This window comes from Nannobrachium achirus, assembly GCF_963921795.1.
Source record: "Nannobrachium achirus genome assembly, chromosome: 3".
Classification (NCBI taxonomy): Eukaryota; Metazoa; Chordata; class Actinopteri; order Myctophiformes; family Myctophidae; genus Nannobrachium; species Nannobrachium achirus.
Genome location: NC_137812.1, coordinates 26919350 through 26936790, shown reverse-complemented (window position 1 = coordinate 26936790; position 17441 = coordinate 26919350). Strand labels below are relative to the sequence as shown.

At 39.2% G+C, this 17441-nt stretch overlaps 1 protein-coding gene and 1 long non-coding RNA gene across 3 annotated transcripts; one reads left to right on the top strand and one right to left on the bottom strand.

Annotated features, from left to right (window-relative positions):
• Positions 1-427: 427 nt before the first annotated feature.
• LOC308281301 (galectin-related protein-like) lies at positions 428-15674 on the top strand. Of its 2 annotated transcripts, XM_080721447.1 has the most exons (7): positions 428-599; positions 1091-1113; positions 11392-11434; positions 11905-12006; positions 12122-12210; positions 13942-14125; positions 15152-15674. In XM_080721447.1, the coding sequence occupies exons 3-7, from the start codon at positions 11402-11404 to the stop codon at positions 15293-15295; spliced, it is 552 nt and encodes a 183-aa protein (XP_080577573.1). In that variant the 5' UTR covers positions 428-599; positions 1091-1113; positions 11392-11401; the 3' UTR covers positions 15296-15674. The 2 variants fall into 2 exon arrangements, with proteins under 2 accessions (XP_080577573.1, XP_080577572.1); XM_080721446.1 differs by lacking the exon at positions 1091-1113.
• LOC308281303 lies at positions 3611-5847 on the bottom strand. Its single transcript, XR_013961831.1, has 3 exons — positions 5788-5847; positions 5610-5689; positions 3611-4949 (listed from the first exon to the last, which is right to left on the bottom strand). It is a non-coding gene; the product is annotated as an uncharacterized lncRNA (long non-coding RNA).
• Positions 15675-17441: the final 1767 nt, after the last annotated feature.

Here is a 17441-nt window from a genome sequence, read left to right as displayed (position 1 = left end):
CACGTTGTGAGCTTGCAGATCAGTTATTTGAAATATTAAAAAAAATATGTCTATATAGTAAAAAAAGGCAAAGAAGTTAAGGCATAAGACCTGGATCATAATAGAGCCCTAAGCCTGGTAGCAGAACAATAAGGTTACTCTAAAAAACTGGATGCACAATTGACCACCATCAATGACTAAATGAAAACCTAGTAAGAGGTCTATATTGACAGCACTAATCCAGCTTTAGTTTCCTTGCAGAGCTGCATTCTTTCTGCACAGTAAAATCCTCAGTGTTCATTTAACTCAGAGAGTGTACACTTTGGAACCAAATGGACCCATGAGGTCCATTTGGTGATTTTACTGTGCTCTTGCCCAGCCTTTTCCTCTGACCTGTGCTCTGCTAGCAGATTTGTTTCCTCCCTTTGTTTAAGCCTCCGCATGGAGCAGTAAAAGGACATGTCTGCTCAGTGCAGTTAATGGGTCGTAATTCATGTGAAAAGTTAAACGCAGACATTGGAAGTTTTGTATTTATATTTTAGGTTTTTAGCTGAATGAAAGGAATGGTTTAAAACGTGTAACAAGCTATCACCACATCCTGTTGTAGAACTGCAGACTTGGTAAGTATTTGAGCTTGCATTGATTCTTTCTGAATTCTGTTTCACTGGACCCAATCAGTGGTGGAAAGTAAGTACCGGTAAGTACATGTACTCAAGTACTGTGCAATTTTGAAGTACTTTTACTTTACTGGAGTATTTCCAATTTTCTATATATTGCTTTTTCTTCTACTGGACTACATCTCAGAGACAAGTATTGTACTTTTACTCCACTATACAATTATTGAAAACTTAAGTTGCAACTTACTATATATTAGTATTACAAAACATACATTAACCACTTCACTTCAACCCTATATATTTTGGCCATTTGAAAATAGCCGATCTACAAGCTCACAATACATTGTATCAAAGGATGTTTATACATTTGAAAACGTGTGCAGTGGGACATTCTGCATAAGGGCATGGTCACACCATACCTTTATTGTACCTATGAGGTGGATTCTGCCAATGCAGTATTGCCTTGCCCTTATATTGACCTTATTACTTTGCAGCCAGTATTGGTGCTTTTACTCAGGTAAGACTTGGGAATGCTTTTTCCACCACCGTCTTTGTGTGTGCTTTCTATCTACTACAACAGTGGTTCTCAAAGTGGATTCCAGGGACTGTGGGTTCCTTAGGGGTGTCTAAATTGACCCATACAGGTCTATAACTCTGACAGTGTAACAAATGGATTTGTACACTGAGTTTGAAATTTGAACAGTAACACAGATCTGGTGGCTGTGTGCTGCATCTTTTCTTCCACAACAATACACAGCACATTTCCTCCATGCACACCAGGAACACTTTTCCAAAGACCTATCCTCTAGCACCACCCTCTGTAGAGGGACAGTATATGTTTTATAGCCTTTACTTATCCAGTGGTCTTCTGAGCTTGCCTGGCGTTGCCAGCCTCTAACACCACTACCGCCAGGGGGTGTTGTTGTGTTCGGTCTGGTTTATTAACCAGGCAACTTCTGGGCATGCATAGGCCTACTCTCCAAGCTTTGCACTTTTAATTACACCTGGGAGCTAGCCTACCATGTACAAAAACAAGAAAGATGGATGGAAGGAAATATAAAGAATATATAGGCCTAAAATAAATTAAATGACAGAGAGTTACCATAGTGAGTATTAGTGACCACTGACCAGTTACCAACACAAGTGATATCTATATATAGTTTTATATATATATAATAATATGTCATAAAGTTTCAAATTGATTACATTTACACAATATTTTATGAACTAATAACATACATACAGTATACAATAGTGTAGCCTATACTCTGTCCTAACATTAGTAGTATGTTTTACATAAAAGGTTAAGTATTTTGATTATGATTTGATTTGAAACAATTGCAGTTAATAAGAGCTGTGTAACAACTGGACTCAAAGTTGCATTTCCTAATTAAGCCTGTGAATAGACCCTAGATTTTACAACTTCTGCAAATGGAAGTCTACAATGATCTCATTCACTGATTATTGACTTTTCTCAGTCTAAAGTCCAGAGTAGCCTACAAATATATGTTATTGAAATGTGCATTTGTAATACCTTCACTGTCTGTCCCCCTTTCACTCTATTCAGTCCAATGGTCTACTGTAACTCTGAGCCAGCCCATGTATTTTTTACAGTTTGCAAAAAACATGGATACAAAAATAACATTATGGCAATATCAGCTTAGAAGATATTTCTAGAAATAGGCTATCTATCAGCTTAGAAGATATAAGACATTAGATATAGGCTAAGCCTATTGACTGAATGAAATTTGTATAATTTACACATGATGGCTGTGCATAGGCCTATTTATAAACAATAACTTCCAAATGGCTTAAGTCAAGTATAGCCTATTAAACAGCCTTCTGTGTGCTTCTGAGTTCTCTGGGAGATTAGAGCCAAACTGCAAGAAAAGCAAGTTACTGATGCAGGGAGCTAGTTTTGGTCAGGCTACGTCAGCACTCTTCAAGAGTCAAGAGAACCCAAGCCAGACAAACAGGTCCTCCAGCGTGTAGTTAGTTATCACGGTAACACTTTCTCATAACCTCCAAAAAAAACTAGTAAGTAATACTTTACTAATACATTAGTTAAGTATTACTATTACATTACTTAGACATTACTTAAGCATTTATTAAGCTTCAATTCATGATGAAGTACCATGAAGTACCATGAATTGATCATTACTTCCTGCTTTAGTAACACTATTAGTTAAGGGTGTTACTTAATATATATTAATTCATATGAGCCTACATAGGGGGGTTTGTAGATCTACTTTTTTCTGTAAATTTTATGCCCAGCACGAGTGCTCATATTAGGGGAAGGATACCAAGGATCCAGGGCTAGAGGGGGAAATTGGGACTTGGGAACCAGGCGCAAGGGGCCTTCATTGCTCCACTCGCATCCGACTCTGGGGCCTCGGCCTCGGACCGCAGAGTGGGGACCACCCCCGGGGACCACCTCCAGGGACCCCTGGCAATATGACTGTGGACTATATGGCTCTGGAGAAACAGGCGGCCGCCGCTCTGCTCCTATCCGACTTCGGGGACTCTGCCTGGGACTGCAGGTGGCACACGCTCAGGGACCCCCTCCAGGGACCCCTGGAGGTATCGCAGAGCTCTGGGGACCCCCTGGCTGCACCGCGCCGCCTCCTGCTGGAAAAATTACCTCTCCAACGGAGCTGCTCACGGGGGATTCTCAGGGACCACCGCTCCGGGGACCCCCAGGACGGAAGCAAAAGTGGTTGCGCCTAGTGGAGGACCCCTGCAGCCTGCTAAAAAGGCCGTAACTCAGCCCCTGACACTGGTTGGTCCAACTGTTACTTAATAGTTAGTTACTAGTTACTTAATAGTTAGTTAATAGTTACTTAATAGTTAGTTAATAGTTAGGTGGAGTTTGAAGTAAAGTGACACATTATTATTATTAACTAATGAGGTACTAATGAGGAACTAATACTTACTTGGAGCCCCAAGTAAAGTGAGACACTATGCATTATTAAGTAATGTTGAAAGTCATTAAGTAATGAATAAACAAGACAACATTTGCTTCTCAATGATTTATTCTCAATTTATTCACAAAGGAAAAAAATACAAAAAGTTGACCGTAATAGAACTAACCATTGTTAACCCAAAGAAATATGAAGAATTAAAGGGATATTCCACTTTCAAAAAAACTTTGGTAATTTTATCGTCTAATCAGGCTTTTATGAACACCCTGAACAGTTTTTAATTTGCTTCATTCAATATTTCGATATCTGATGTAAATGTTATTAGGCCCTCCAGGCCCAGGGCCTCTCCCCACACACACCCATTGTAACTTCAAACTCCATTTTAACCATGATAGATTCTTTAAAAACACCCATTATTTTTCTGGTGACTCATACTACCCTCCTAATACGTGAGCAGGCCGTGTTTTTTCTATACTTTTTTCATTTATTTGTAATAAAATATTGTATTACATTCTTTTCATTTTCCAGAAGAATTATTAAAAATAAAAGAAAAAACATTTGTTTTTTATCACAGAAAAAAAACTGGACTAGTATCAGAAGAATTCTAGTGTTTTAAGAGACAGTGTTGCATACCAGTAATGACACAGATAACAGTGAATTCAGATTATTGAGTGATCACTTATTACAACCAACATAGAAACCAGTAATACTCCCTAATCGGGAGATAATCGACCGTCAGGTCGCATACACAAACTTTAGAAGGCAATGGTAGCCAATCAGGAAGGGAATATGGGAAATGGGACAGATCCATGTTGATGACATCACTTTAGAGATACTGTGTACCGCTTTGTGTGATTTTAGGGCAAAATCTGTAGGTGTCCAAAAATGTGTTTTGCAAGAATCAGCCTCATGGTGGCACTAGAAGAGGGCCATGTAAGAAATGCCAAGGAGTGTGTGTGCAAAGTTTGGCATGGATAGGGGCAAGGGTGGCGGAGATATGAGTAGGGCAAAAGTGTGACATGATGGACAGACTGACCGACTGACAGCCGGTGGAGGTTTTGATAGTAACTGAGACCTGGCGGTCGCAAAAATACAACAACTTGAGTATTTAAATAAAAGAAAAGAAAAAGACGGCAAAAAAGAAAACTGTCTTTCCCAAAGATTTAGGTTTTGATCCCTCTAGTTGGGGCCCTTTAATTCTGTATCTTACATTGTTCTGATTGTTTTTATGTCCTACTACACAGTATGTGAGGGAGGAGGGGAATCAACATTGCACCATCAGTGTTCCCTGGGTTAGCTCACCACCCAGTATGCACTGGGAATCTATAGATCTGGGGAACGTTGCTGGGTCGTGAGGAATGGAGAATGTGGACCCTCACATACACCTGGGCTCCTCATGGGAAGGGCGCTGTCCTCTTCTCCACATAAAGCACTCCAGGGGATGATGGTGGAGGACCCAATAGCATGTGTTATTCACACACACACACACACACACACACACACACACACACACACACACACACACACACACACACACACACACACACACACACACACACACACACACACACACACACACACACACACACACACACACGTTATAAAATCTCTGAATTGGCATGAATTAACACCTTTTAACTTGGATTAATTAGCTTCATTAGGTCTTCTTTTGTTGTAATCGTGTACTGTCAAAGTACACTGAAAATCATTCAAAAGTGATCAAAGCACTTATTTTCTTTAAAATATATTAAAATAATCAATGAACTGTTCTTTTTAACCAAAATTTTAATTCTATAAAATTCTTCTTTAATTTACAATGAAATTATGTAAATTGTGTATTGTGCACCATAATTTGTCCAAAAGAGTGTTATTGTGCAGTAACTTGGAGGCATTAATGGCTCAAACAGGTTTAATATCTCTCCCTGGGTGCCAACAGGTGAGAGCTAAAATGTACCTCTTCAATCACTAGACCCAAAATACACACTTAATGAATGTTCCTCCAGTAACAAAACAATGTTTCAGCATGTAACATCCATAAACATAATAATCAGTTTGTTAAATCAACCCAACAGTTACACATTGTCTAACTCACCACTGATCAATGGATTCAATGGCACAGACTGCAAATCACTTGTCTGGTTAGTGATCTGCAACACCCGGTCACACACTGCTCTACAAAGTTAAAAATGATACAATATACACACCAGGAGTTGTCTAACAACATTAAGAATGTGGATGATTGGAATTGGAAGATAATTTTTTAGGCTTACCAAGCGGATTGCAAAGGATTGTACTTCTCTCTGTATGTCAGCACATGTACATGAAATGCAGCATGTGTTTTGACAGGAAACAGGAAGTTGTCTGATTATATAGTACAGGAAGTAGAATACTACTGGGATGGACCTAAAAGGCACAGAGGCTCACTGATTGGCCACTTAGGGTGGCAATCACAGAGCCAGGTAATTTTAACCTTTGCAGAAACCTGTGAGACACCCTGTTTGTTAGTTTTTTCAACGTTTTCCCTTCTATGTACATAGATAGTCACTTTAAACAACTTGAAGACAGTAGAGCAAAGTGCATTCATAGAACTTAAATTTATTATTTTTAAAAGCACCTTTAGATCGTTTTTAGCACTTTATAAATCAACAGAAACTGTATTCACTCCATTTTCTATTATAATTCAGGCATGTTCATTGAAACTAGTAATTACCATGCCTGAATTATAATAGAAAATGGAGATTTGCTCTGTGATTGCTGTAGACAAGGCTTAAGACTATGGCAGTGGAAAAGTACTGTGCCAATTGATTGCCATGGCAACCCCAGCCTAGGCCTAATTAGGTGAACTCGCTGCACCTGTTAATTCCCTACACCTGTATTCTGATTAGAGTCAGTCTCAACTTTCCACACAGAAGCCAGTCACTCTCAGTCCTGCTCAAGAGACATTTCTACCTCACCAGGACTTTTCTCCTCTTCCACGTTCCTTATGTTTTTGGTTAAATGTTAGCTGACAGGAGGAATTTATACCTTGGTTGTATTTGAAGGAAATGTTTGTGAGCTATGCCATTTCCTAGCCTACACTAATGCTGTGTAGTGAGCATTTGATATCAATTGGTAGTTGTTTTATCTAACTGATTTATGTTTAAGTTGATTGTATAATCATATAGAATATTATTCCTATCTTTGTTTTGTACCTTTTATTGACATTATTATTTCCTGTTTAGACCACACCAATGTTACTGTTAAAAAGGCCACCTTAATAATTACCACCTTAAGAACGGTGAGCGCTGTTTACCTGCGCCACCTTAAGGCGCGCTGCATTATGGTTCACGTTCTCATTCAATGTCCGTAGCGGTGAATAACAGCCACATATATTCACTCGCCTACAAGTGTATTATTCAGCACTACGTGCCTGTGTGCGTTGCTGACGATCGTAAGTTAATTATTGGTTAATGCTTATTAGAGTTCTGCCTGTTTGTGTTGTTATTTAGGCTCCGATGCTGGTCTTTTTGATATTGATTGATTTATCACTCTTCATGTCAGCGTCCCTGTTACGTGCCCGAGCGCATGTGCAATATAGTTCATCTGTGATACAAAGTGTGTATTTGAGTGTATTTGGGACTGGTATGTACATACTGTATGTTACTAGAGGTAAATCACTTTATCCAGCATGTCATTCAGTTCTGTCTGTGGTCAGTAAGTTTGGACATGTATACTCTATGGGCGCCGCCATTTTGTGTTGTCCCGCCGTTGCGGGCGGCCCTTTGTCTACTTTATTATCATTACTTTATTATTATTAGAGTTACTGGTTTACACCTGACCCTTAAGCAGCCTGTATGTTACTGGTATTCTATGGATGTTTATGGTAGCTCAGTCATATCTAATCACATACTTGTGTATCTCAGTCAGTTAATGGATATGAATGCCTACTATTTTATATTATTGCCATAATGTGATATGTGGGGATATTTACTGCATGTATGGTATTTGTGCTAATACTGGCTATTGTTCTCCCATCTGTTTACTGCAGAACCACACTCACTAATCCGTAGCACCCAGTGCTGTCTGCAACCCATGCCTGTATTTCTACCTGACTGCCTTGCCTACCTGACTGTGCCTATAACAAAGTAAAGCTGCCATAAAACCCATCTTCAATCTCCTGTCAACTGTGTTCTTACCAACGCCCCGGGGGCGAATGTGACAAACTCATAGTACTCATACAGTCCTTTCAAACCTCCCGAACAGTTACTGTGCCAAGTGCAGTGTTGTAAAGTAACTAAGTACATTTACTTAGTATGTACTTTACTTGAGAATTTCCAATTTTCAGTACTTTTACTTCTACTCCACTACATCTCAGATCTAAATATTGTACTTTTACTCCACTACATTCATTTGAAAACTTTGGTTACTAATTACTTTGTAGATAAAATGTATAATATAACAAAACATACATAAAATGTAACCCTATTTTATACCGTGGCTGTTTGAAAATAGCGATCTACAAGCTCACAACGTGTTGTATCGCGACACGTTGTGAGCTTGTAGATCGGCTATTTTCAAACTTTTCTTTTTACTTGATACTTTTCAGTACATTTTGATACCAATACTTTCATCCTTATTCTTAATGCTAGGTGACTTGCAGTCTGTGCCATTGATTATCGGTGAGTTAATAACTGTTGGGTTGATTCAACAAACTACTGGTTATGTTTATAGATGTAATAGCCAAAATGTTGTCAGGATTTATTTTACATGCTGAAACAATGATTGTATTATTGTTTTGTTAGTGGAGGAACATGTCATTTGTCTAAGTGTGTATTTTGGGTTTAATTATTAGGTGGTGAAGATTCCAACTACCATCATCCCCTGGAGTGCTTCACATGGAGAAAAGGACAGCACATCCCTTCCCATTCACTGAGGAGCCCAGGTGTATGTGAGGGTCCACATTCTCCATTCCCACGACCCGACAAAGTTCCCCAGATCTATAGATAAACAGTGCATACTGGGAGGTGAGCTAACCCAGGGAACACTGATGGTGCAACGTTGATTCCCCTCATCCCTCACAAAAAACAATCTGAACAATGTCAGATACAGAATTAAAGGGCCCCATCTAGATCGATCAAAACCTAAAACTTTGGGAAATACAGTTTTCTTTTTTGCCGGCTTTTTATTTTTTATTTTAAATACTCAAGTTGTTGTATCCACCGGCTGTCAGTGAGTCAGTCTGTCTGTCATGTCACACTTTTGACCTACTCAGATCTCCGCCACCCTTGCCCCTATGTCAAATGATGTGAAATCAAGAAAAACTACATATTTAAACTACATGTTTATATCAAGAAGCTCTTTTTCAGATCCTTAATGCATGTGGTTCTTTAGCACAGTGTAGCAGAGTTGGGCAAACTGAAAAAGACTATTATTAATTTCTCATTTTCAATGTTGGGCAGTACTAGTTACTAGTAGCCTAATATATTACTATAATATTATTACTTTAGCCAGTAATGAGTACAGTAAGGGATTCCGCTGCCAAAACAGTAATATCATACCATATTACTTTGAAAAAAATATACTTTATTATAATATTACGTATTACTTTTTGTCGACTGCCTGTTTTAAAGGCCAGGAGTGCTTCTACATTTTATAGACATTTTGGCTGATTGGTGATTCTTATTATGATTATTATTCAAAGAAATTATTCAGTTTAAAAAGGAACTGGCTAAACAGGTTGTGTTATTGTACATCTCCCTTTTTTTCTTTTTTTTGCTGGTGGGGGTGGGTGGGGGAGAAAGCAATATGTAATATATAGAGAGAGGGAGAGAAAACCAGGTGCTCTTCGGAGAATACGACTAGTAAAAACAAGTCAATATGGTGCTCTTGGATCGACGGGATCAAGTCATCAAAAAGAAAAAAGTGATCCAGGCACTCAGAAGTTAAAAGGGGAGGAACAACCTTTATTTCATTATTCTAAAAAGCCGACATGTTTCGACCAGAAGCTGTTCATCATCAGGGCATACTGGGCATCAGGGCATATCTCAGTATGCCCTGATGATGACCAGCTTCTGGTCGAAACATGTCGGCTTTTTAGAATAATGAAATAAAGGTTGTTCCTCCCTTTAACTTCTGAGTGCCTACATCTTTTTGATGTAATATATTGATTCCAAGTAAGAAAGTAAAGGTATTAGGCTAGTTCTGTAATAGCTTCCTGGTTTACAATGGTATTATGGTCAACTTTAGCCTTGATGTAAGCGCTGGTCTTAATCCTTCCTTTTTGTACAAGCTTCACCACCTTCCGTCTGTTTTTTTAAAAGTACCGTTTTATCTACTTGTGTGTGCACCGTATTTGTTTTTAATAATTCTTCTGGAAAATGAAAAAAATGTAATACAATATTTTATTACAAATAAATGAAAAAAAGTTATTGAAAAAACACGGCCTGCTCACGTATTAGGAGGGTAGTATGAGTCACCAGAAAAATAATGGGTGTTTTTAAAGAATCTATCATGGTTAAAATGTTTGAAGTTACAATGGGTGTGTGGGGAGAGAACCTGGGCCTGGAGGGCCTGATAACATTTACATCAGATTTCTAAATATTGAATGAAGTAAATTAAAAACTGTTCAGGGTGTTCATAAAAGCCTGATTAGACGATAAAATTACCAAATGTTTTTTTGAAAGTGGAATATCCCTTTAATTCTTCATATTTCTTTGGGTTTACAATGGTTAGTTCTGCAATAGCTGCCTTGTGTTTACAATGATATTACGGTCAACTTTTTGTCTTTTTGAATAAATTGAGAATAAATCATTGAGAAGCAAATGTTGTCTTGTTTATTCATTACTTAATGACTTTCAACATTACTTAATAATGCATAGTGTGTCACTTTACTTGGGGCTCCAAGTAAGTATTAGTTCCTCATTAGTACCTCATTAGTTAATAATAATAATGTGTCACTTTACTTCAAACTCCACCTAACTATTAACTAACTATTAAGTAACTAACTATTAAGTAACAGTGGACCAACCAGTGTCAGGGGCTGAGTTACGGCCTTTTTAGCAGGCTGCAGGGGTCCTCCACTAGGCGCAACCGCTTTTGCTTCCGTCCTGGGGGTCCCCGGAGCGGTGGTCCCTGAGAATCCCCCGTGAGCAGCTCCGTTGGAGAGGTAATTTTTCCAGCAGGAGGCGGCGCGGTGCAGCCAGGGGGTCCCCAGAGCTCTGCGATACCTCCAGGGGTCCCTGGAGGGGGTCCCTGAGCGTGTGCCACCTGCAGTCCCAGGCCGAGTCCCCGAAGTCGGATAGGAGCAGAGCGGCGGCCGCCTGTTTCTCCAGAGCCATATAGTCCACAGTCATCATATTGCCAGGGGTCCCTGGAGGTGGTCCCCGGGGGTGGTCCCCACTCTACGGTCCGAGGCCGAGGCCCCAGAGTCAGATGCGAGTGGAGCAATGAAGGCCCCTTGCGCCTGGTTCCCAAGTCCCAATTTCCCCCTCTAGCCCTGGATCCTTGATATCCTTCCCCTAATATGAGCACTCGTGCTGGGCATAAAATTTACAGAAAAAAGTAGATCTACAAACCCCCCTATGTAGGCTCATATGAATTAATATATATTAAGTAACACTGTTAACTAATAGTGTTACTAAAGCAGGAAGTAATGATCAATTCATGGTACTTCATCATGAATTGAAGCTTAATAAATGCTTAAGTAATGTAATAGTAATATTTAACTAATGTATTAGTAAAGTATTACTTAATAGTTTTTTTTGGAGGTTATGAGAAAGTGTTACCGTTATCACTATCAACTCGACATCGCCGCCCACCTGCGGATGCGGGACATCTGTGGTGCGTCCCTTTGAGATAGATAGAGAAGAGACCAAAGTTTTGTTTTGTTCCAACAGGTCAAGAAAGATGGCGGAAACGGTTACACTTAGAAGTAAAAAGGTAAGACTCATTTACATTCACATAACAACTGACTGACAGCTAATCAGCTATTTCATAGGCAATCTAGTTTCAAAACTTTACGCCGTAACGCCGATCAGACAAATGCTATTTTTTTTATAAAGATGACAATAAATGACACCTTAACTTACCCATTAATTCAATGGACTTGCTTATAAGTAGTAAAGACATAATAACTCGGTGATCGTGTCACGTGATGGTCATGGTCACAGGACGTCACGCTGTGATTTAGTGAAACTGCAAAACATAGCTCTTGTAGTTGTAAAAGGTCCTGCTGTACATAACTTTCATGCATTGCAATTTGACAGAATGGTTTTGCCTCATGATTTGCCTGCGCTTTTTTTCCGTGTTTGGTTTGTGTAATAGGTAGAGATTAGACATTACATTAGAGAATAGCCTGCTAACTCATTTTTTGATATGTGAATTAGTGCCTTAACTGCCTATCCATTCAGACACAGGACTTTCCACAGAGGTCAGAGCGTGCGCCATCCAAATCAGTGGACAACAAACTCCGTCCATCCTTTCCTGATGATCAGGCATCAGAGACAGTAATGGTAAAATCATACAGTAGGATAAATATCTGTCGTTGAGTGGTTATAGCCTACTGTTGCCCATGTTGCCTATATTTATTTTATTTTGTAGTATAATTGTCTGTGACTGTGTTTATAGGCGGTTCCTTTCAAAGGCCACATTCCTGGTGGGATGCGCCCAGGGAAGAGGCTCATGGTGATGGGGATAGTGGACTCACGGCCTGACAGGTAAAATGAACCTCCAATTGTCCAATAATGTGTAATAGTCCATGCTTTCTCCCTTTCACATTTTATGTGGCCTATTATAAATTGTGAAACCTGTCTTTTGTGCATACATGTATGTGCTCTGCTCTGCCATTGAACTTGAATGTCTGAGTGAGTATAGTACATGTGTAATACTGAGGTTAATTTGACAGTTGAATAATGAGATTGACTATATTATATTGGATGTATTATTAAATTAATAATTTATTATTAGTGTGGTTGCCTGACAGGGCATAACACTTTATAGTTCTAGGGAAACTTTATAGACTTATGGGGTAATTATAGACTGTTTATAGACGTTTATAGACTGTTTATTGACTCCTAGGGTATAGTGAATCAATGGGAGTGGGAATCAATAGGGAATCAATTGGTCGAGCTTCACATGACAGTTAGCTTACTGTAGAATATAGTCAGCAACCGTCAGCAACCACACTTGCAACTTCAAATTGCATCTTTCTAGTTATTGCCAGACCCATGAAATGGGTAGGCCTACATAAGCAAATGTCGGTCTGTCCGGGTTTTCTATATAAAGGGTATATATGATGATGACATGATGATGACATGCCTATAAAAGGCATGATGTCATAAATGATGATGACAGACAGGGGGTCTGGCACAACCAGGTTGACCTGGTCTAGTTATTATTATATTATTATCTATTATTATTATTAGCAGTGTGTAAGCCCATGCAGACTATATTAACCACAAATGTCCCTTTGAGGATTGGTCAGGCTTCACGTGACATCACAATATATGATATCACATCATGATATATATAATATAAATATGCAACCACACTTGCAATTTCCCAGAATTGCACCTTTCTAGTTACTTGCGCCAGCAGAGCACGCTTCGGCTGCATATGGAGGTAGGTAGGTAGCTGTGTGTGTTTAAGCCCGTAGCCCAATCAGGGACCAGCATTTCTGACAATGCCATCATTAACAGCCAATGAGGGACCAGCATTCCTGGTGATGCCAGTGGTGATGTCACTTGCACCAGTGGTGCTCACTCATGGCACGCTCTGCTAAAGCACAAGTAGGCCATACATACATGGCCAACTTGTGCACAAGGAGCTAGTTGGCACCTCGACAGAGTGCAGTTCTAGTTACTTGCACAAGCAGAGCGTGCAAATACTGTAATCGGCTGGGTATGTATGTATATCGGTGTCTCCCTTTTTGACGACCGTAGCCCTGAATTGGCCGGGAATGTATCAGTGTATGGATGTATGGATGTAGGGTCGGTGTACGTAGTCCAATCAGGGATCTCTGGCAACGTCATCATTAACAGCCAATGAGAGACCAGCATTCCTGGTGATACCACTGGTGATGTCAGGAGATTTTGGAACACCTTGTGGCGCACCTTGTGGCACGAAAATGGCAACATTGTTATTCATTGAGCAAGCACAATCCACTCATAGAAAGCTCATTTGTTCCCATGGTAACACATGATTTGGTTTCACAGCACAGAAGAGTGGCAGACCATTCAATCTTCCCCATGAAACAGAGGTCATTTCCTTAGCAGTATTATCCCAAATCTATGGCAGCCAGTTCAGGTGTTATGAATTAGATAAACATGATTCAGTAGAAAGCTGTTCATTCTATTCAATTTGGTTTCCATGAGCTGGAAACCAAATTGAATAGAAGTAGTGTTTGTTACAAAGCTAACCAGGCCTTGGCTCTGTCTGCACCTCCTTAGGTTCTACATTGGCCTTACATGTGGACGTGGAACCTCAAAGGAACCTCCCACAGATGTTGCACTGGAGCTCTGTGTCAGGTTCAAGGACCGCCAGGTCCTCCGGAGGGCCCGTGTCTCTGGAACCTGGGGTGACAAAGAGAGAGACGTTCCTTTTTTCCCCTTCATCAGAGATCAGCCTTTCAGGGTAAAAATATCAGTTATGAACCCTTTTTTCTGTAGGATAGTTTTATGGTTCTCAACTGCATGTTACAAATGAAAGTACCATTATCAACACCTCTGTGTCTGTGTGTGGGACAACACACATTCATGTTTCACACCTTAACACAACAGATGATAAGCTATATGGGTGTATCACTGAGTTGATATGTTTTTTTTTCCCCTTCCTTTTTTGTTCATACATTTTACGTTAAGTAATTAATTGAATTGATTAGTTATACAAAACAATGTGGGGTGTAGAAAATAACTGATCTACATGCTCACACAGCTTTGCATCCCACCATGATGTAAGCTTATATATCTACTATTTCTGCTATTTTTGCACAATGCTGCTGCACAACAAAGTAAGTTATAGATTTAGTCAATTATAAAAAATAAATTTAATGTGTTTTTACATTGATTCCTTGATATAGAAAATGTACAGACCTATAAGAAGTTCATAAAAAGCCCTGCATCAAGATTATTTGATTAATCGGGGAAAAGAATATGAATATAATTATTGTTAAGAAAATAATCGATAGTTACAGCATTACTAAGATGTTTGTTTTAAGTATCATAGATTTGTGCTGAGGTGTTGAAAATATTTTTACTTTGTCCATGGGTTCGAGTGAGACGAGTATTAAAGGCCAGACCGTACCAGTGCAAATAATCGCAACTCTCTTGCTACAAAACAGTTTTACCATCGATGGCACCAATGCAACTCCTTGCAACAGCCAATGGGGATAATGGTTGCAAGTAGTTGCATGTTGCAAGGAGTTGCATTGGTGTGGTCTGGCCTTAAAAGTTCACACATTGTTCTACTATAAATGCTACCTTTCTCAGAGTAATTCTGAGTACTCACAGTTTAAGTACTGTATGGATCAGCATATTGTTGAAAACCCAGTCAATTTGAATGTAAAACATAGAATGTCAAAGTTGGTCATTGTTCTATTGACAGATTGATGATGATTCAAGCTTTTCATGACCAAAATGTTATTTCTTGTCTCTTTGCCAGATGGAGATTCGTTGTGAACAAAGCCGCCTGCGAGTTTTTGTAGATGGAGAGCAACTCTTCCACTTTCACCACAGAGTGCCGTTGGTCAAGGACATCGATACACTATGGATTAATGGCAATATGAGGATTACAAAACTGGGTTAATGTAAAGGACTCCATAGGTTCAGCAAATCTTCTGACAAGATGCCGATTCAGTATTCAGCACAAGACTTCCACAAAACGGCTGTCCTCGCATTTGGATGAGTGCACACTCGTGTTTGTTAATGTGCTTCTGAACAATGGAAAAGACTTGAGATTTTGAATTTAAGGTGAAGGTTGCAAAACAACAAATCTGTAGAATCATAATGAGTATACTGAATATCAAGCTACTGTATCATTAATTCATTATAGTATTTTTGTATATTTTATTAATAAACAATTGCTCATTAATGACATAATTAATTTAAAGTTACACAAGTACAAGACAGTGTGCAGATGTTTGATCTTTGTTCCTAATGTATATGGTTTATTTTTCTATAAAGGTGTGCAGGAGTGTTTTTATTTCATTTTATTATTATTAAAAAGAATATCCAGCCCATTTAAATATTCTTTAATGTTTTGCATTTAAGTGTACAAAAATAATTTTGTCAAACTGGCAGATTGAAAGCAGATTTTGGTTATTATTACAAAACATACATTTAACCACTATATACTTTGTCTATTTGAAAATAGCCAACCTACAAGAGACGTGTTGTGAGCTTGTAGATCTGCTTATTTCAAAAGATGTCTATACATTTTGAAAACATGTGAAATGGGACATTCTGCCTAATGAATACTTTTACTTTTAGTGTTCTGTATATTGTGATGCCAACACTTGTACCTTTTTACTCAAGTACATTTTTATTACTGGACTTTTACTTGTAACAGAGTAACTACCTTGTGGTAGTGTTGTATACCTGAGTCAATGACTTGTCTCGAGACAAGTCTTGAGTCCAAATTTTCATTGACTCAACTCGGTCTCGGACTAAGGGACTTGGGACTCTTCAGTCCACTCAAGTCAAGTCACTACTTGACTCAAATAATTATGCAATGAAATACTTGTATTATACCCATATTATAAGGAGCCCTTTCACATTAACTTTGCTGTCTGGCACTTTTCATTAATGAATATTTCTAGATGATGTTTGTAAAAGGTTTAGTAAGAAAACCCATAGACCGGAAAATGTGTCAATCTCGTTCAAATAATAGCTTGAACTATAAGATGTTTATGATGTCCTGAGAAACCCTGACGTTATACATAGATCTATCTTTTTAATTTTGCCCTCAAAGTCTACCAGAGTCACATTTAATTTACAAATGTAAAGAAACTTAAGAAACCCCCCACCACCCCAACACAAGGCCAGATTAGATTAGATGCCTGGCCAGCCAGACCATTTGCTACATGCCACTTCCCTATACTCTCTCTCCATGTTTCGTTTCTGTCTCCACAGTAGGCTACCTATCAAATGAGGTAGGTACTGTAGGTACTCTGGTCTTGGTCTTGACTTGGTCTTGACCCGCATTGGTCTCGGTCTCAACTCGGACTCGACCCCCTCCCGCACTCGGTCTTGACTCAGACTTGGTCTTGACTTGGACTCACTTTAGGTGGACTCACCTACAATACTACCTTGTGATATTAATACTTTTACATAAAACACGTGAGTACTTCTTTCAACACTGAATACATTCTGAACTATTGCCACCGTTCCATGGTTGCATTTGACAGTTTAGGCCTATCTCATTTTTATTAGGACACTGAGAGGTCACTTCTGGTTATGAGCAACACAGCCCAAATTATGCACACCTCTAGGTTACCCTGGTTTTGTTTGCAATGTTCTATCACTATGTCCCATCTGTGTATATAACGGTGTAGGACTGTGTGGTTTGTGGGGTCCAGGGACTCATACTGTAAGGCATACATGGGGCCACCTTCACTTAAAGCGGCCCACAGGTTAATATTAATTCCAAACATGCAAAACAGTATTAGTAGTTTTTGATGACTAGTATTACAATTGTACTCTTTTTTTATGTACAACTTATTTATAATAAAGTTTACATATTGTAAGGTCGCATTTACTACCAAAACCTCCACAGGCTGTCCGTCTGTCTGTCTGTCTGTCTGTCTGTCTGTCTGTGAGTCACACTTTTGCCCTGCTCATATCTCCACAACCGTTGCCCCCATCCATGCCAAATTTTGCACACATACTCCTTACCTGCCAAACTACAACCTCCAAGGACCCCCAGAGCTCCAGGGACCCCCAGGTCCCTGGGG

Bases quoted from the DNA above. Each gene is read 5' to 3' on its own strand.
- LOC308281301 (XM_080721446.1), top strand. From the start codon at position 11,402: ATGGCGGAAACGGTTACACTTAGAAGTAAAAAG. The intron at 12,007-12,121 runs GTAAAATCATAC...CTGTGTTTATAG, and splicing joins AGGCATCAGAGACAGTAATG to GCGGTTCCTTTCAAAGGCCA. The intron at 14,126-15,151 runs GTAAAAATATCA...TCTCTTTGCCAG, and splicing joins TCAGAGATCAGCCTTTCAGG to ATGGAGATTCGTTGTGAACA.